Source organism: Pogona vitticeps, chromosome 3 (assembly GCF_051106095.1).
Source record: "Pogona vitticeps strain Pit_001003342236 chromosome 3, PviZW2.1, whole genome shotgun sequence".
Taxonomy (NCBI): domain Eukaryota; kingdom Metazoa; phylum Chordata; class Lepidosauria; order Squamata; family Agamidae; genus Pogona; species Pogona vitticeps.
The window spans coordinates 99052455-99073403 of NC_135785.1; the positions used below are offsets into that span (position 1 = coordinate 99052455).

The 20949-nt window shown below is 40.4% G+C and overlaps 1 protein-coding gene and 2 non-coding genes across 52 annotated transcripts in view; 2 read left to right on the forward strand and 1 right to left on the reverse strand.

The window, feature by feature from the left end:
- Positions 1-20949, forward strand: part of ANK3 (ankyrin 3) — a 543412-nt gene that overhangs the window by 339901 nt on the left and 182562 nt on the right. For all 50 annotated transcript variants that reach the window (XM_072995141.2, XM_078390918.1, XM_078390937.1 and 47 more), the window contains 3 exons: positions 14677-14778; positions 15967-16065; positions 20130-20228. In XM_072995141.2, coding sequence (XP_072851242.2) covers positions 14677-14778; positions 15967-16065; positions 20130-20228 — 300 coding nt within the window. The remainder of the gene's footprint in view (positions 1-14676; positions 14779-15966; positions 16066-20129; positions 20229-20949) is intronic.
- On the reverse strand, positions 17728-17894 carry LOC140706193 (U1 spliceosomal RNA). The gene has a single exon (XR_012085871.2). It is a non-coding gene; the product is annotated as a U1 spliceosomal RNA (small nuclear RNA).
- Positions 18389-18554, forward strand: LOC140706184 (U1 spliceosomal RNA). Its single transcript, XR_012085869.2, has one exon. It is a non-coding gene; the product is annotated as a U1 spliceosomal RNA (small nuclear RNA).

Here is a 20949-nt window from a genome sequence, read left to right on the forward strand (position 1 = left end):
CATTTCTCAAGCAGCCTCACCAATTGGGCCCCCACTTGGGTAAAAGTCTGTTCTGGTTTTTTTGTGAGGGACCTGAATCTTTGTCTCAGCTGCTCTGCATTTATCCCATGTCTTGCAAACACCAGTTTTTTAAACTCTGCAAAATCTTTCATCCGTTCCTCAGGCATCTCGGCATAAACCTCAGCCAGGCTACCACTGATTAAAGACCGCATGATGGTCATCTTCTCAGTTTCCCTCACTGAGAAGTCCACAAACGCTCTTTCCACTAAGGAAAAGAACACCTCAGGACAATCTCCCTTGTGGTACACAGGGAATTTCTTCAGGTCAGCCTTAGACAATTGGCCTCCCTCAGAATCCCTATTATTATTATTGTTCTGGTTCAACAGTTCCAGTTTTCTTAATTCAAACGCCATTCTCTCTCTCTCCATTCTTTCTTCAAATTGCCGCTGTTTCTCTCTTTCCTCCCTTCTTTCTCTCTCTAATCTTTCCTCCATTTCCCTCACCCTCAGTTCATGCTGTTGGGCTAGGAGTATTTTCCTGAGTTCTGGGTCCTGCTCTCCTGTGCTGTCACCCTGCACTGAGCCAAATTCATCCTCAGAACCTTGGTCAATCTGGGGGTCTTTCACTTCACTCATGTCTGCTACTTGGCTTCGAGTCAAGGGCATAACCCCCCTCAGAACAGGCTGCTTTAAAAAGTCAAGCCTCAAAATAAAACGACCACTTTTTTTTTTTTTCTTTTTGCCTCAGAACCAGCTCTCCCTAGAGATTGCTGCTGTTCTTCAGCACTAAATTTGCAACAGTATCGAGTCAGAGCCTACCCCCCTCTGCTGGGCCTCTCAGCTGGCAAGCTAGATCACTGTTGCTACGCAGTTTTTCCTCAGCGTTTTCCCGCCAAAACTAGGCTGCCTCAGAGCACCTTAATCTAAGTCTCCCCAGTTGGCACGTTCTTCTACTAGCGCACCTCCCCGTGAGGTACACCTAGAAGATTACCTACGCGCCTAAACTGTCCCTGACTAGACCCCCCTTGCTCTGGGCACACTTGCCAAGGCTTTGCTGGACCACTGGACAACTGGACCAGTCGTATCCCACCCGCTGGACACCAATCAATGTGACAAACCCAGACCTACTGGGATCTATCACACAGTTACTAAGCTGCCACCAACCATTCCCTATAATAAGTCACACAGACCAGGGATGGATTTTTAAACAATAAAAGAATAAGGTTTATTTTAAATACAAACAGGGTAAATAAAACAATCAGGTGAATAAAATAAAGTAACGTGGCTTATTCTCACACACACAAGCATACAGTTTGGTTCACCTAGAACCTTTAACTTAAAGCACAGACCCTGAACCCATCAGTTCTGGCTAACCAACAGACCCCTGAACCTTTCAGGCTGGTACTCTGACACACAGTAGTACCCTGTCAGACACCCAGACTCCCACAACAGCCTCTTCTTCCCCAGCTGCTGCTTCGTCCCAACCCAGTGTCTCACAGTCTGTCTCAGCATCTACTCTTCACCACACAGGCATCACATATTTATACAGTACAGCCCCTCCTCCTGATGTCCCGCCTTCCACTCCCCATAGGATGGAACTTTCCCTCCAAACCCATGACAGACAGGTAACATCAGTGCTGTTATGTAACACTCTGCTTCCCTGAGGCCTGTTAGTTTCTCTGTCAGGAAGCAGACACTTTTGGAAGATTGAAGACTTGTTCCCCTTCTATCTCAAGTGCTGCTCCTATAACTGTGCCCGCCTCTTTTGGTGTTAGGCCAGCCAGTATATTTACTGCAAGAAAAAGTCATGAAATAATTGTGAACATGCTTTCCAGTCATCTTCTTTGCTTTCTGTGCCCATACACTTGCTACCTATTTCAGTGAAAGAGGCAGATCCTTCAGTGAAAGAGAGACTGACCGGTGGCCTCCTATGATGATGATCCATTGGCCTGAAAAACGTAACCAACTATTATGACCAGGTTATTTTCATGCTGCCTGCCTGAGGGAGCAAGACTGGCCATTATGATCCCCAGCTGAGGCTGGCTGGCTATGAGAGGTGGGGCATTATGTGCTCATGCAGATGTCTGCCCTAGAGAAATCTGGCCAGTATGCTATCCTGCAGTTCCTTATGTGAGAGAAGTAAAGCTTGCTCAGCCTATGCTCACACATTGCCAATCAGCTGTATTCAAAAAGTAAGTTTTTGCACCCTGGAAAAAAGGAGAGTTTTTGAAAAGCTCTGTTGTTGGCTCCCATCGCTTGTGGTGGCAACAAGGCAGATGATTGGGGAATTTTAAGGGGGGGGCTCCTGATTGTTTCCCTGATTCTTACATTGAATTGTACAGTATACCCTTCTCTCCCCAGAAAACATGATATGCCTCAGTAAATTCACTATGTGCACACAGGGCCAAACAACCGAGGTTTATTAGCCTAAAATCTAAAAGGGACTGGCCAGTCTTTGCTGTTTCAGATTTATGTGGTGTTTCTCTCATTCAAAGTTGTGAATCACCTTGAACACTTAGTAGGTGGAAGGGCAATGTATGAATACTGTATGTCAAATTAATGATAGGTAATCTACCTTTCATTCTTAATTTGTTTACTTTTCCAATCTAGTGGTGGAAAAACATATTTATTGGTAAATTCACAAAGGCAGAGCCATGGAAACTGAAAACCTTTCTTCATCATACCAGAACTGAACTTTTTAACATAAACCTAGCGGAAGTGGTGGAACAGTAATTTGTCATAGTTAAATTACTTAGTCTAGAGTATTCCTTTGAACATCACTATCAGAGGGGGAAACTGTAATTTGTGTGTATTGCCTTTGGGTGACAGGAGGAGGAGATAATGGAGCTATCTTCATCCTCTTGCTCTCCCAATCTGCTGAACTAAAGTCATGCTGGCTGGGAATGCTGGAGATGCCAGTCCAAGACATCTCTGGAGGGCACTGCTTTCGGCAAAGACCTCCATCTTTGGGCAAGCTTTCCCTCAGTGACTGAGTGACCTGAGTGGAGCTTTTAAATGGATTGTTGTGCCTCTTACTTCTTTAGATGTATCTTTGGTGATGGTTTTTTTTCTGTTTTAAGTGTGGTGTTCGCTTGACCCTTTTTAGTATTTGTATACTTACTGTTTGTAGCTTTAAATATTGTCTTTTAATTATGTACGTCACCTTGGATCCTTTTAAAGGAGAAAGGTAGGGTAAAATATTTTAAATAAATGAAATAAATAAATAATTAGGGAAAGTATAATATTAAACATTATATATATATATATATATATATATATATATATATATATATATATATATATATATATATATATATATATATATATATATATATATATATATATATATATATATATATATATATATATATATATATATATATATATATATATAATGTTTTATACACACACACACACACACACACACACACACACACAGACACACGCACACATCTTATTCACTCTCTCACACATACACACAAACCAATTAACTAATGAACTAATGGAGAGTGTGGAGTTCATTGATTGAAATATTAGTGGTGCAACATGGAAATTAGTAATATAATTTCTGTATTGTATATCTTAAAGTGCTGCTGATGTGAGATTTGGCCAAAAGCATTATGACATTATAAAAGCAGTGCACAAATTAAACTTTAAATAAGCATGACGTTTTGGCATGCTTATTTAATAATGTTTATTATGAGGGTTTTCTCATTAAAGAAAGGAAAGAGTTGACATGACATCTTTTTATGTGGTGGTGCCCCTGCTTAACAAAGTTGGTTTCTTTAAGAAAAAGCAGGCAAATTAACTTAAAGACACAAACAGTGAATTGTAGGAAAAGTAGGCTGCAGTCCTGTGACTCTTAAAGAAAGAGAAGCTCATCACACATGGTGGGATTTACTTCTAAGTAAACATGCTGAATGTTGTATAAACTGGTAGTGTCATAAAGCAAGAATTCTTGAAGGAAATTGTGATGTTAGTATTTTTTCCCCATATCTTTAGAAGGCAGTACTGTACTTTAATGTGATTGTATCCTAATTTATTCTATGCAAAACGTCTCAGACAGCATGCTGATTCTCTTAGCAGTGGCCATGGAGATGAAAAGTTGTAAAGAAAACCCCTTCCCTTCCCTTCCCTTCCCTTCCAGCTCTCTCTTCCTCCTGTATACTTTCCTGTGAGTAAACCAACTGATGGGAGAAATTAATCAATCCCTCTTATGTTTACTTCCCAAGATATTTTTCAGATATGGGACTGCAATGACCCAGCTGACTTTTTTTTAAAAAAATGCTTACATTCTCATACTGCACTCACATCTGAGGGGTGGGGGGCATGTCTCGGCTATACTATGAATGCCTCTTGTATATCATTTGAAGAGATATACAGCCCCAGTCGCTTCCCTTGTTATTAACACTAGAAAGATATGGGTAGACCTGGGAAGAATATAATTAAAGTGGTGGAAAGGGTAAACACCATTAAGGTGATTTCTTTCAGCTGCAGATCCCAAGATGTGATAGTGAGTCTATTTCACATCTTCTTAGTAAAGGGATGAGCAGGTTGTCACAAAACCACAGCTGTTTTGGGTGAGGGGAGGTATTTTCCTTTTCCCAACAGTGTTGCTAAAGGCAATTCATTTTACTTTGTTCTGGGAAATGTAATAGGAAGGATCTAACCTGTTCCAACATGTACAGTCCTGCTCCTTCATTTATATAGCCCTAACCTGCAAGTCACTTCTAATTAATGTCAACCACAGTAGGGTTTTCAAGGTATGCAAGATGTTCATGGAGTGATTTACTATTTGTAACTCCCAATGAGTTTTCATGAATGAGTGAAGATTGGAGCCCATGTTTTCTGAGTCTTCATTCAACACTGCATCAGCTGTACTACACTGGCTCTCTGTATCTGACAATAGAAAATGGCAAATAGAAAGAATAAAAGAACTGGCATTTTATGGTGATCTATACAGACCACAAGCCTTGATTTGGATTATAGTTCAGAAAACAATCTGCATCAAAACAGACCTTTTCAGAGGATGCCCAGTTGGACTCGGATTGAAACATTAGTTCAGATATCCAGAATTTGGAACCTCCCCTTAACTGTAATAGAAAATAAAGAAATGCTAAAATTTATATTACAACTGCCATAACTGGATAAAATGTTCACATTTCTACTCCATAGAAACAGATGGTTCATGTGAAATTTCACAGGCATACATGAAAAGGTTTTAATTGTGTTTGTGTGTTTGCTATGCACCTTTCCTTTTTCGGTTTCTAAAATGGGAGCTTCCAATAGCTTAGTAATTTAGGTATCTGGCTGTGGAGCCAGAGTTTGATTCTCTACTGTGCTTCCTTGATCAGGGCTGGACTTGATGATCCATAGGATCTTTTCCAGGTCTGCAGTTCTAAGATGATGATGATGATGATGAATGTAAATATATTTATGCATTGAATTTCTTTACAGAATTCCACTTTATCATATATAATTTTTTAAATTCTTTTCAATGGGGGTAGGATTTTGGTTAAGGGGATCCCCTTTATCAATCTGAGTGATAAATCTTTGATGGAAGTGTAGTCTCTGGTATTGGCTATATGTGAATCTTCATCACAACATCAACCTTCAAAAAAATTGGTTCTGTTTGGGGAGTGGCCTTTCAACACTTTCATTTATATATTTATGATTTCCGCTTCTATACTACTCTATTAGTGTTATCACTTTAAATCAGACCAGAGCTTGCAAAAAAATAATTTTTGGTGATAAAGCTACAAGAATTCTCCAGCCAGCATGGGCGTTGTTCTGATTTGTTATTCAGTGTCTGACATGCTTAGTATAGTAACTTGCAATAGACTTAAGTCCATTAAATCAGTGGGAATTTTGTGAGTCAACTCCACTGTAAGTTATATTTATTCAAATGGGCCTATTCTGCTTGTGATACTATGCAAAGCAACAGGATTTAAACCTTTGAGTTATTACCCAAAAGGTAACATTTCCAAAATCTGAATTTGATAAATTTTTAAGTATTAATTTTTTAAAAAATGTATACCATTAAAGGCAACCAGCCTGTCCTAATGCATAATGGGAGATGTCAGACAGATGGCCCAATAAGCCTGTAATGAAAAGCACCATGAAATATATGTGTATGTGTGTGTCCCTATGGATATATATTGTAGTAAGCTGCAACTTGCCTAAATGTGTATGTTGCATAATACAAGAAACAGAATGAGGTGGCAATGTGATCTAATTTTTGAATGCTGTTATCCCTAATCATCCACAGATAGAAAAGTAGCAGGGAAACTATTTTGCTGTGTTTCCTGTTTCCCGAGAGGTACTTTTTAAAAAAATGTCAACATATTTTATTCATGTATTTATATTATTTATTGATTTAAATAAGGGAAGGTTCCAAAATGACGTAAGTAAGGCAATATTATATAATCTGTTTTACTGCTTCATTTTGCTGCAGTTTAGACCTCAAGCAGAAATCCATCCCTTCAAAATAGGGTTATTGCCCAATTCCATGAACAATATTATCATCTCTATGTTGGGATAGAAGCCAGGATGTGTTCTGCTTAGGAACAGTGAGAATCTGCTAGAGGCTTCTCTGTACAAAAACAAATAACAAGCAAATGGTCCTCTATAAACCATGTTATGCCAGTAATGTTAAACATGGCAGAATGTTTCAGATTAATAAGGAACAGTAGACATACTCTATTTATGCTGTAAGGCATAGGGTGATACTTTCCATGTTGTATTCCTTGGACTCTTGGGTATCCTGCAAAGCTTTAACTTACCATGACTTCTTGAGTGAGAAAGTCCATACTTTTTTATACAATTTTCTGAAAACTGACTTAAGCACTGTGTCCAGATATCCCACTTAGGAGCATTGATTAGGTTTGTGGTAGGAAATGCTGTGCATTTGCACAAAGCAACAGAGGAGCCAGATGGAGCTGGCCAGTACTCTGTTTGATTAAGAGGCTGCCTACACAGGCTGTTTAGCCTGCTGTTTGGAGGACTGCAGTGGTGGGTGGTATACTCTTAAAATACAGTGATTTGGATGAGGTCCCTGCTACAGCTCACTAGCCTGCTCCTTAAGTGTTCCTACCCACATCTTTCTGTTCCCTGTCTAGGGGGTTATACTCTTCTTGTGCAGGTAGGATCGTGCAGATATGGATTGGTTCCAGCATGTGTGATCCTTGGAACCAATCCAAAGCAAGCCTTCTTCTTTCAGTCTGCGAATATCATGAACTGGCTTAATAAGCAAGCCATTGCAGGATATTGGCAAATTAATCACTTCTCCTGCTCGGCAGGAGAAGTGTAAGTAGAGTATCACTGAGACACTATATTGGTTAGAAAAAAAATAAAGAAAATATTCTCTTGGCCTGATCATAAAGGGCTGGTGGAGAAACTGCCTACAGTTGAATCCACAGCAGTGGCTTTAATTGCAGTCAGTTTCTCTAACAGCCCTTTAAGAGAAAGCAAAGGGACAAAAATTATATATATAATGGGTGCCACACATCAGCTATACTAGTCTATGTAAAGTCAATTCTTTTTTACTCCCTGCTACTAATGTAGCTAGAAGAGTACGTTTGATGTACCTACTGGCCCCTCTGTGGCAACAAATTCAGTCATCAGAGTGCCAGGAACAACAAACAACAAATATGTTCCCCAGTCCTCTGGGAAGCCCCTTACTGTCATTGTCACTCAGTGACAATCATGAAGGCCAGTGGTTCATTCATACAGAATGTTGGCTTAGGCAGGGGGGATGTTTGAATTGCCACTTACATGGTTTGGGGCTCTTATAAAACTATTGTGTTCCAGTGAATATGCCACACTAAGTAAGCTGTGTAGTGGAAAGATGAAATGCAGTATTGTCACATAAGACAAATACACACTTATGTATATGTGTATAAATATACCAAATGAAATTTAACACATCCAGGAGATATAGAGGCTGGAATTCTATTGGTGTGACATAAGGTTTGCATAACTTGCTCTGGCTAATTGCATCTATGTGATAAGGTGCCAAGGTGCATCTCAGATATGAAATCAGGCACGTGGCCAAGCATGTATCAGTGATGTGCCCCAGCATCTCATTCATTAGTTGCAGTTAGTTGCAGAAATTCACACACTCCAATAGGATTCTGCCCAGAATGTTTTTGATCATTCATGCCATATCTAAATTTAGAGAGAAGAAAAACAGCCATGACATTACACTGATGATTATTTGATCTGTCAAAGTTCTAGTGACAAACTAATGCTTTCCTCATGCATATGCATACTGTTCAAACTTCAGCCTCTTCTTTGACTATTTCTAAAGTACTGTATCATTCTCTGCACTGCAGCTACAAGGACTCTATAATTAATGGAGGAAGGGAATATGACAGCACATTCAATGCATAATTGAGCAAAGTACCATGCTGAAGGGTGTGGTGGCGAAGAATAAGACTGGTAAACATTTGGACTGCAGCCGGTTTAGATTCATGTCGGATCCCCATTAATTGTGTGAAGTTTTTAACTGTCAGAGGAAACCAGTCTTCCTTTGTGCAAAGGTGATTGAAAATTGGGGGCAGGGGGAGTGAACTGACCTCCCAGAAATGTGAAGTGTTGCCAAGGATGTTCTCTTTCCTCTAAGCATGCTCTGTGTATGAGACCAGCCATCCAAACAATTTAGAAATTGCAGTGTTCACAAAAAGTCATGTTGGCAACCCAGAAATGATTATCCACTTGAGAAAGAGAGTCTCTGCTGACTTCCGCTTCATTTCCAGGTGAAGTGCGGTTTTAAGGTATGTTAAGAATTGTTACTTGTGTACCCAATTAGATTATGTTTTTCATGGTGTACAATAAGGCTGATGAGCTGTGTTGTATGAACTGTAAAAAAGCCTTGATAATTAATTACAAACTCTTAAGACATTTGGTTTCCAGATTTCTGTGGAATCTGGCTCCAGAAATGTAGTTTCTGGCAAGGTGACAGAAGCAGCAGGATAGTGTGAATTCCAAGGTGGGCATGACTGAGTAGAGAGGGATGGGAGGTGGACTGCCTCAAAGCAGAGCTAAGTGAAAAATAATATCTGCAGAGGTGCAGGAAACATGCAGCTAAACAGTCCAGCCCTTAGATATCTGTTGTTGGAAAAATGCACTGATGATCTTTGTCCTGAAGCCTTCTCTACCTGTGATTTAATATTAGGATGTCAGCAAAAGCAATCTAATTTTCTCATTTCACTTCTCTGTTGGATCATTTTGTTCCTAGACAGCCTGGTCAGTTGTCTGGCACTAAAAGAGAGGATCGGAACTGTGTATTCATCAGAGCTTTAGGCAGGGATCTTTTTCTCTCTTTTTGTCTGTAAACATAGGACCAGCCCTGTCATTAGGCAGGGTGGTATGTTAGGCATCCTTCAGTCTCGGAAGACTATGGTAACGTGCTCTCTATGGAGGACTTGGAACAGCGTTGAGAGTGGCAACCCCTTCCACACAGTTCCACACTGAAGACAAATCCAATCTGTCCCCTGTCCAGCTCCCTGATTTTGCTGCTTTTGCAACTTCCTCTTTGCCTTGGCCTGCTAGACAAGGGTCTCTTCAAATTGGGAGAGGCTGTGATGCAACGCCTGCCTCCATGCTGAACGCTCACATGTCAGGGTTTCCCATCTGTTGAGGTACATTCCTAAGGCCTTCAGATTCCGCTTGCAGATGTCCTTGTATGACTGCTGCAGAAATCATATTTTCTTTACTCAGATCAAAAACTGTAGTTGCCATTGCCAGAGATGGAGAGATGTGCTTGTTAGATTTTCTCCCTCACATACCAAAAAACAATTTGGCTGGCTTTGGGGACATATTTTGAGGCTTCATTTGTGACTGTCTCAGGCCACAGATTGACTTAGGCTGGCCCTGAAATGTGGATACCTTTCTGTGTGAAGATCAACCATGTATCTGCTTCACCATGTAATGGGCATCAGAGGACCAGTTTAAGTTGTAACTTACCCACTTTTGGAACTTACGATTAAAAAAAAAAGAGACCAGGATATTTATCCATGATAATTTGCCTCCCACCTCCACCTGCAACATTGTACAACAGGGCTGTCAGCCTCCATCAGCCCTGTCTTGCATACACATTGGTGTGAGCTGCAGTTTAACAGCATTGGGGGGCACCAATCAGTTCCCTTCGCATAATTCTACACATTAAGTAACTGCACACAAGGAAGCTCAAATATAACCTAGCCTACTAAAAAAAAACAGTATGCTAAGTAGCATTTTGGCTCCCCCTTTGGTCTGTCACTCATATGAGTAGCAAATACAGTTGTGCACCGCTTAACGATTACCCCGTATAACGACAAATCCGCTTCACGACGATGTTTTTGCGATTGCAAAACGATGTTTTAATGGTTTTTTTTCACTTTGCGATGATCGGTTCCCTACTTCGGGAACCGATTCTTCGCATTACGACAATGAAAACAGCTGATCGTCAGGTTTTCAAAATGGCTGCCGGCTGCTCAAAATGGCTCCCTGCTGTTTTTAGGAGGCATTTTTCACTTAGGCACCCGAAAATGGCCGCCGTATGGAGGATCTTTGCTGGACGAGCAGGTATTCAGCCCATTGGAACGCATTGAATGGTTTTCAATGCATTTCAGTGGGCTTTTTTATTTCGCTTGATGGCCTTTTTGCTCTACAGCGATTTCTCTGGAACAAATTAACGTCATGAAGCGAGGCACCACTGTACTGTAAACTAGATCTGGACAGCTTACTGTTGCAGCTGTGCTCAGGGTTCCAGTTTGATTCTACAAAAAAGTGAGTATCAGAAGCCAGCAACAAGTTGGGTTTCTTTCTTGATTTATTGTTGGGACAAACTGCAATAAAACAAAAATTTGAGTTCAGACACCATTCTACATTATTAGTTTCTCTTGTAAACAGATTCCATAAAGTAGGAGCAAATGAGTACATATTATAACCCCCTTGGTCTCCTGAGATCTTCAGGGGTGGCCTTCTCTTGCTCATGCCAGTATTGCAGGCAAGTTTGGGGATGACTGGAGAAAGGTCATTTTAAATTTGCGTTAATGTGTTTAAATTGGTGATGTTTTAAATATTGTTAATAGGTTTAATCTCATTTTAATAGTGATATTCTAATTTATAATGGCTTTAAATATATGTACACTCTTTTAGCAGTGGTGTGTGCTGCCTTGAGCCCCTTAATTGGGAGAAAGGCAGGATATAAATAAAGCAGAGTGGATTTGATTTTAATTTATTAATTTATTTGAATCATGATTTAAACCAAGATTTTTTTAAAATCAGATTTTTTTGTGATTACATATGTACACTCTTTTAGCTGTTTATGATTTTTTATTAATAAGCTGGCATCTCTGTATTAAAATGACATCCAGATGTGACCATGACATGTATCTATGGCCATTATGAATGAACAGATTTGATTGCAATCCTTCCCATAATGTGGAAGAGACAGCAATTGACAGTGGAGTTGCTTTGTTGGCAAGTAAAGATTTTGACACCATGGCCTCAGTTTGGCTCAAAAGAGGAAACATAATTACATTAGACGTTGCTGGATTTGCTCATATGTTTGATGTGTTGTGAATGTTAGAAATACATTAAAATTAGTAATTGGGTAACATGCAGCAAGAGATTTTCTTTAAATATAGAACTTCAGGGGATCTCAAAATACAGATTAGAAAGTGTTGGGCATAAGGTACTTTTCACATGCCCAGCAGGAAAGGGATGAAAAGGAACTTTCTTTAAGTGCATGAGATGTTTGATTTCCCAGGGCGGGGTCATGCAGGAGGGTCTCCTCACTTCAAAACTATGTTTGCAAGCTGTGTTTGTTTGTTTCCTTCTTACTAATTTACTCCTAATGGGATGTTGGCAGTGGATTCCATGAAAAAAGTCAGAATTCTAGCTTCCCACACTTTATAGCATAGCCTTTATTTTCACAACCTCTAAATTGGGAAATGTCATAGGATTGTTTTCTGTTCAAAGTGACATTTTCTTTTCTTTTTAAAATGTTGTTGTTTTGCTTTGAGACACAACATATTACTCAACCACTTTTTTAAATGCAAGGGAATGAATCCATTACATCCTGTCTTGTAAATGGCTCCTGGATAATCTTTCTAACTCTGAACAGAAATTAAGATGTTACTTTTTACATCAGAGCTAGCGGGATAGTTCAGTGGGATAGACATCTGGAGGCAAAGCCAGAGACTGGGAGTTCAGTTCCCCTTTGTGCATCTCCGAAGAGCCAGCCTGTGTGGCCTTGGGCAAGCTGCACAGTCCCAGGGCGTTCTAGAAGGGAATGATAAACCATTCTCCACCTAGAAAACCCTGGAAGTGGTTGTCGTAAGTCAGAATAGACTGCACAGCTGTTGTTGTTGTTGTTGTTGATCAAGGATAATGTGATGTTTGATGATAGTTTCTTGTGTCCCTTCAAGTTTTAAGTGTTCTAAAAAATTGTACCTGCCATTTCCTCACTGGCATGAGCAGCAGAAATGCATGTCTTTACTTTGAAAACTTCCCATCCTTAAAACTCTTTCTCTAGTCAGCCTTGATGCCTACATTTGTGAGGAATGGGTTTGCAAGCAACATTCATCTTCAAACCATCCCTTCCCCCTCTGGCTGTAAACTGCTGATGAAGTGTTTTTTTCTCCCTCTCCCCCCACCTGCTGACACTGTCAAACAGGCAGTTTGTTACACTGCAGTGAGGAAAAATACAATCCTGTGAGAGGGACCCTTAGTAATCCTGATAAAATGCATGCTTTCAAAATGAGGCTGCTAGACTGGCAGAGTTTTAGCATTATTTGTGCCCTATAATAATGACCATTTCTCATAACCACGAGTAAGTGGTGGAAGTGATTTTTGAAATAACAATATTTTTGGCTGGGATAACTAATGCTGTTGGTGGACGTGACAGGGTTATATTCTAGTTTTCAGTGCAAAATACAGCTAGTCAACCAAGCTGACAACTGCAGTGAACTCTTCACCCAGCTGAATATAGCACAGGTTAGAGAGAAGCATTTCCTAAGCTTAAGGTGGAAGTGTTTACTTTTGTCTGTTGTGTTTATCTTTTCTGGAAATGTCTGAAAATATTCCAGAGAAACCATACAGAAATAGGTTCATAGCTGTGCCTTGGAGTCTTCATCAGAGGGCTGAATGTGCCATGTCAAAATCTTGGCCAAGGAGAAGCACCTCACAATAAAGAGTTCTCTGCAATGGCAATGGAGTCAGAAAGTTTTCTTTTGGTTTACCTTCTGCCTTTGTTGACCATCATTGTATTTAATAAGGTTTTTTATTCCTTCCATAAATAGCTTGTTTTCTTTGCAAATACCATTCATGTATGATTGAGAAATTATCTGTGTGGACAAGGCCTCAAACTAAGACACCTGCATTCTCATGGCCTTACTACAAATCTAACCCTTCAGACCTGTTAGGAAACGACACAGAAGTAAGGTTAAGGATGTAGACAACTTAGCTAGTATGTTAGTAAACTGCTATATAGATCCTGACAGAGGTTTTACATTTAGGCTTACAGTAGATTGTGTTTAAACAAGCAGTATTGGGTTGATTCACTATTTCCAGATAACAGAGATGTGATTTTAGACCAACGGTTGCTGATACATATACATGCTTAACTCTCATGTGTATGTATCTAATAGAATTAGTACTACTCATACCGTTCTGTTTCTTCTAACTTGTCACTGTGTCTGGGCCACCCTTATCCTCACCACACCCTTTGCTTTCCCAGTTTGGTGCTAGCCATAGTAATCTTCCAGACATGATACTGTGGCTGCCTAGGTAAAGGTTCCCCTTGACATTTAGTCCAGTCGTGTCCAACTCTAGGGCACGGTGCTCATGCCGTTTCCAAGTCATAGAGCCAGTATTTGTCCGAAGACAGTTTCCATGGTCATGTGGCCAGTGCGACTAGACACAGAACGCCGTTACCTTCCCACCATGGTGGTACCTATTTATCTACTCGCATTTGCATGCTTTCGAACTGCTAGGTTGGCAGGAGCTGGGACAAGCGACGGGAGCTCACTCCGTTGTGTGGATTCGATATTACGACTGCTGGTTTTCTGATCTTGCAGCACAGAGGCTTCTGCGGTTTAACCCGCAGTGCCACCACGTCCCTATTGGCTGCCTATCTAATGCTAATTGAGTGTTTCGTTCTTGAAGGAAGCGAACTGCTCCTTTCAGGTGATTCTCAAGAACCTGTAGATTAGAGTTTGTACACTTTATAGGTTTCTTTTTATGACAGATAGGAAGTGTTTCATACAACAACAGTAGTAGTAGAAGGTAGAAAGATTTGCAGGGGCCTCATGGTGAGTGTTTAGGAGAAGGCACAGAAACATACACAGACAATTCTGTGACTTGAAAGTGGGTGCTGCTCGCTGTCCTTTCTTGGTAATATGTATTGCAATATAAGTGATACATGATCAGATAGTGTCTGTATCATATTGAGATTATTCTGAAAACTTTTTCTTTTACTAAAGTTTGCATTAAAAAGTGTGCAACTAAAGATCATTCCTGATTAGCAAAATATCAATCATTTTGGTGTAAATTCTAGATTATTTTCTCTCATGTGTGACTGACACCATTATAAAGCATAAAGAACAATGGCTATTCCATCTTAATTTGGACTGAATCTTATGATCAGTTTTTAAAAACATGTATTCCTCTTTTATCTTTCCTGTTACAGTCTGACACCAATGCAAGTTATCTACGAGCTGCCCGGGCAGGAAACTTAGAAAAGGCTCTTGATTATTTGAAAAGTGGAGTGGACATCAACATTTGCAATCAGGTTGTAGATATATTTAATTGTCACATCTTTTACTTGTACTCCTTGCATATATGCATGCCTATATTTTAACAATATCAGATGATAACTAAAGTTCATATATGATTAGAACTACCTACTTCATATTGTCTGTGCCAGGGGTGAGCGAAGTGCACTCTTCAGGTCGCATTAATCCCCTTCCCTGACCCAAATGTATCAGTCCAAGACCCTTGTCTCCCTGATGCCCCCACACTTCTCAGATGTATTTTTGTGTTAACAAATGCCCTTATGATCTGAAGGACTTCTCTCACTGTGTACACATCCCTGTGTGGAAATTGTGTCGCCTCTCTGCTCCCTCCACAAATACGCTGATCAGGTGGGTGGTGTTCTGCTGGGGGGAAAAGGTGTGTGGGGAATCGCATTGTGCCCCTTTTGGGAGGAGTGGCATGGAGAGGTACCTGTATCTGGGAGTGTGGGTACCTCAGGTAGACTTCTCAGGATCCTCTGAGGGTCACACACTGTCCACAATTACACTAACATTAACAATTGCTAAGCATGTGCTATTCGCGTATGTAAGTTTGTGTTTGAAATGCCTTTCCTTGGATTCAGAGGAACATCACTGTTGTCACTAGCATCTTTTGATGAATGAGCATCATGCCTAGCTTTACTGCAAGTGACTTATGCATTTTACGACTTTCTGTTTACTGGTGAAAGCTGTGTTCACCTCTACATGTGAAAAAAACTATGTTGTAAGAGGGTATTTTATAATATAATTTTAGACCACAGAGTCTTGAGTATTTGGGAGTAGGACTTGGAGAATTTACTGTGAGGAAGTGTGCATAAGTAATATAGTTTAACTGGCAACGCAGTGTTAAGTGTACACTTACTGGGGGAGGAAATAGGTTTTATTGTACTTACGGAACTTGCTCTATACGAATAGTATACATTGTACTGTACAAACAACAGGTGCTAATTGTTGTATTTATCCAAAGGATGTTAATTATGCATTCTGTTGTTAAAACTGGATTTGTAACATGTTCTGCAGCAAAAGTAGCTTACCACTCTACAATTAATTAGAAAGCGAGTCTGGTAAGTTCTTTCTTTTTGTAAGCTGTCATTGTGCTGGAATGCGACCTTTAGGCCTCCTGGCATATCACTTGTTGTTCTGGGCATCCTGCATCAATCTTTCTCATTCCTTTTTGCTTTTATCAGAATGGGTTGAATGCTCTCCATCTCGCCTCCAAAGAAGGCCATGTAGAAGTTGTTTCAGAACTGATACAGAGAGGTGCCAATGTGGATGCAGCAACAAAGGTCAGTAGTGATAACAGAACGTTCTGTGTTTTTCCCACACAGACTCCATGCTTACAAAAGTGTTGGCAAATGGGCTGCAGAAAATGGGAAATAAAAAGGGAGGGACAATGAGGTCATAAACTTGGGGAGTTGCAGGGAAAGCAAAGGAAGACATGTTGTGTGTGAGATCCGGTATGGCAGTGGCTAGAAAGGGGCAACTTAATACCTTGAGCCAGTTACCTGAACCCCTGAGGATTAAAATCAGATCGTGAGCAGAGTCTTGACTACAGTTCTGTAATTTAACCATTGCACCACAAGGGTCCTTACTTAAGTTAAGGGGTAGGGTAGACATAGAACAAGAGTAAACTACTTGGTGCTCTGTAGATATTTAAAACTACAATTCCTGTCTTGTATGTCTGTTTGTTTGCTAACGATACATAAGGTACTGTTTGGTTATCATGGAAATAATATGAAAGGAGTGTGGACTAATAAAATTAACATGGACTTAAACTGATAAAACAGTTTTATATTTTTTAGAGAAAGAACAGAATCTGAGTAAATTATGCTCTGAAATCTCATGATTCTAAATACAGTGGTGCCTCGCAAGACAAAAGTAATTCGTTCCGCAAGTAGCGTTGTCTTGCAAAAATTTTGTCTTGCAAAAAGCATTTTCCCATAGGAATGCATTGCAATGCATTCCTATGGGAACCTCGCAAGACAAATGAATTATTTTCATCTTGCGAGGCATTGGTCTTGCGGGGGGAAAATCGTCTTGTGAAACATGGCCATAGAAGAAGCGGTCTTGCAAGGCACCACATCACAAAAACCATTCATCTTGTGGGGTTTTCGTCCCGCGAGGTGTTGGTCTTGCAAGGCACCACTGTACATATCATCATGGAGGATATGGCTTCCTATTTTGAATATATCGGCTTGAATATGTCAAGCTACTGGTCCCCTCAATTTTCTAGTGCCAAATAAAGTCTTGCATACCTGTTTTATAGGCAGTCTGATTACAGTAAATGCAAAAGCACACACTGCTCTTTCCTCTATGCTAGTTGTTTGGAAGAAGGAAGAAATCTTCCAAGTGTGACTTTTGGCAGAGATAGGAAAAGCAGTACCTTCTGAAATGGTCTTGCCTGTACAATTCTTAAATGAATGAATTTTCATTTGGTCACCCTCAGTATGGAATTTCTGGTGATTAAATGCAGATAAAAATGTAAAATAGCTTCTACAGTGGTGCCTCGCAAGACGATTGCCTCACAAAATGATGAATTTGCTAGATGGTGACTTTTTTGAGCAATGTTGTGCTTCCCAAAACAATTATTCCTATGTGCAATTTTCACTGGAGGATGTTTAGGTCCTTGCCTTGCAAGACAGTTTTTTTTTCCAGCCATGTTTTGCAAGACAGTTCCCCCCCCCCCAATTGGAACACATTAATTCCATAAGACCTACTTTTTTATCCCAAAAAAGTGTATGCTGCTGGCTTTCCAGGGTCTGCCTCCTGAAAAAAACACCAGGATACACTTTCTCCCCCAGTAGGTCTTATGTAATTAATGTGTTCCAATTGGGGGGGGGGGGGAAATCATCTTGCGAAGCATTGCCAATGGGACTGTGATTGCAAATTTAAATTATAGAGAGTGGTGAAAATAGCCAGAAACCAAAGGGTAAAGTGATTATAAAAAAACAGGAAAATCATAAATGTAATCCTCTCATTAACATAAATTATACAGCTGAGTTCCCCACGTTTGGGGAAATCACAGGGATCAGTAACACACCCCAAATGCAATGGATGAGCCTCCCCCTGGGAAAACCATTTTTATGACATGGTATTTTTACTGCAAGGTACAAGTTGGAATGGCCATTGCATCTCCTACCCCATTCTGTCCCCTAACCCCCCAAAGTCATGGTGACCCCCTGGCTGCACCTCCTACTCAGTACACGTCTGCACAGCCGCAGTCCTGCCAGTGTTTTGGGGTGCCCTGCGGGACCCCCATCAGGGGCTAAGTGTTCCTCCCACAATCCTGTAGTCCACAGGTATTAGCTTAAAGTATTAGCATATGCTAATTGTGGGCGGAACACCTAGCATTAGCTAGGTGTTCCTCCCACAATCCTCTAGTGCACAGAGGATCTTATGCTAATACCTGTGCACTAGACGATTGTGGGAGGAACACCTAGCCCCTGATGGGGGTCCCGCAGGGCACTCCAAAACACTGAGGAGCTCTCTTGGCCTCTGGCAGGACTGGGGCTGTGCAGCCCTGTACTGAGTGGGAGGTGTAGCCAGGGGGTCACCATGACTTTGGGAGTTAGGGGACAAAATGGGGTAGGAGATGCAAGGGATATTCCAATTCATATCTTGTAGGGGAAATACCATGTCATAAGCGTGGTTTTCCCAGGGGGAGGCTCATCCATTGCACTTGGGGTATGCTGTTAATCCCTGTGATTTTCCAAATGTGGGAAGCTTCACTGCATAATTTATGTTAATTGGAGATTGTACTTCTGATTGATCCTGTTTTTTCTAAATTCCTTTTCATCTCTATTTTTTCTCATCAGGACCTATTTTGCAGGCAGCAAGTCCTGATGATGTTTTATATTCCATTCTTGCTCTTTTTTTTCCTGTGGTAAAGGATCAGGGCAAATGGAGTTACCATTGTCAGGAGTCAGGGGGCTGCTTTGACTCTTTTTATCCTCTTTCTTTGTGAATTAAAATCGCCTTGCAAGGCACCACTGTATATTGTAATGAATTCTTCATGTAGCCCTCATCACTAAATAGCCTTTTCTGAACATTAATGGTTGCATTAGCTTATAAAATATAGATTCCTCTAATTTTAAAATCCTAAACTATTTTTGGCTAATATGTGTTGAAGTGGCTGAACCCTGTTGTTTCATTTGTACAGTAGGGTTTCTTTTCTTGGACAGGGAAGGAACTGCTAATTAAAATGACAATGATAGCAAAACCATTGTTGCAGCGCTAGGATGCCCAGTATTTTTGGCCTCAAAGACCTCCTGTGATGCTCTCTAGGGGATTGCGGGTCGTCCTAGCCCAAACCACCCTGAGCTGATTTGACTGTAATGCTAAATCATAATTCATGAAAGTGGTACAGAACTATGTATTTATTTATACTGTAAATTTTATGAAATTGGCTAATTAAAGGAGCAGGGACAAGGAGAATCAGAACCTTTAATCCAGCAAAGGGATGTGTTAAAATTAAAAGCTTCATCCCCATCACAGCCACAAGAGTTCAGAAACTTATAAGTTATGTTTTAAAGATCTAAATGTGTGACTTGTGAAACATGCCTGTTTTTCCATACCTTAATGAATAATAGCCACAGATAGGTTCAGGATGATATATTAAACTATGATTAATCTACAGTGAAATTGGAAATCCAGTATCCTCATCACAGCTATATCAGAAGAGCAGTGAGTGGGCAATGGTTTAATACTGTATGTAAACACAACCATTGATTTGGGAAACAGAAAATTTTCTTCCCCTTGAAAAAAACAGTTTGTTATCCAGGATGCTCACACAATACAGGGTATTTATGTTGGCTCTTTTATCTCATCTTGAGCACTTTTGTCCAGTATGCTTCCTTATAGTCCCAAATGGTTCCCTGCACTATAAGAAAAAAAAGGAAAGGAAAGGGAAAAAAAGGAAGGGTTTATGTTATCCTCTGGAGCAGCATCCCAGTTGCCTTGTGAAAATCATGTCAGAAAGATGAATTGGCCATGTTCCAGTCCCACCCCATCTGCATGCTTGCAGGTTACTGATATGTTGATATGCTGACAGAAGATTTCCTATAAGTGACCTCCTTAATTTTGTCCTGTGGTATGGCTGGCCTCGTCCTTAAGTGCAGATGGTATGACTGTGTGTCTATTTGTAGATTGGTCTCATTCTGAATCTTCACCCAGGAGGCATGCCAAAATAGTTTGGAAGACCTGGCAACACCTTGTTGGATACAGAACCCCTAAACTGTAACATCCAGAGTCTGCTTAATGCTGTTAATGTATTCAAGAGTGTCTTTCCACTGTGCCTGCCACTGGAGCACACTGAACATTTTTCAAATCCTGTCTGCTTCTCTTATTTCAGAAAGGAAACACAGCTTTACACATAGCATCTTTGGCTGGGCAGGCTGAAGTGGTGAAAGTGCTAGTTACAAATGGGGCCAATGTCAACGCACAGTCTCAGGTAAGATAGCCTTGCTTAAAGTCTTAATTTCAAAACTATGGGTTGGTGTCAACTCACCTGCTGCCCTTTTCTTTTCTTTAATGAATAATATACTGTAGCATTTTTGGTTGATGGCTGGTAGCTCTTCTGGGATTAATGTTTGTGAAAAGTTCCTGGGTATAATGATTTGCTTAAAAGTTTTTATCTTAATTAAATACATGACCTTTGCCAATATTATTCTTCCTCTCCTCAGATTTTTGCTGAGTCAGAAATCAGATGTAGGGCTTGTCTTTGTTCACTTCTCTTCCAAATCCACTTACCCCAAAGAGAGATAAAGATAGGATATGAAAAATACAGAGCTTCGGAAAGTTACTTTAGTGGTCACTAGCCATGCTGGATGAGGATTCTGGGAATAGGTGTAAAAAAAAATACTTTTCCAAACTCTGCATGCATTTGTCTGAATTTAGAATCTGACTTGAGCTTAGAGCACCAGAGTGGTGAAGTGCATCACTGTCTGTTGAGGGGCGAGGGGGGACATCACCCTCCAAATTAATGGAGCAATGTATTATTTCAATATACATAGGTAGACCCAGTGACTGGAATCCTGTTGCACAACTCTGCATGTGTAAAGACTGGTGATGTCATCAGTTGTGGACTTTAACATTTCTTATTCTCTTCCACCTCAGTTTGGGATGCTCCCTAGGATCACTTTGGACCTGGGGAAACCTGTGGGTGTCTCGGG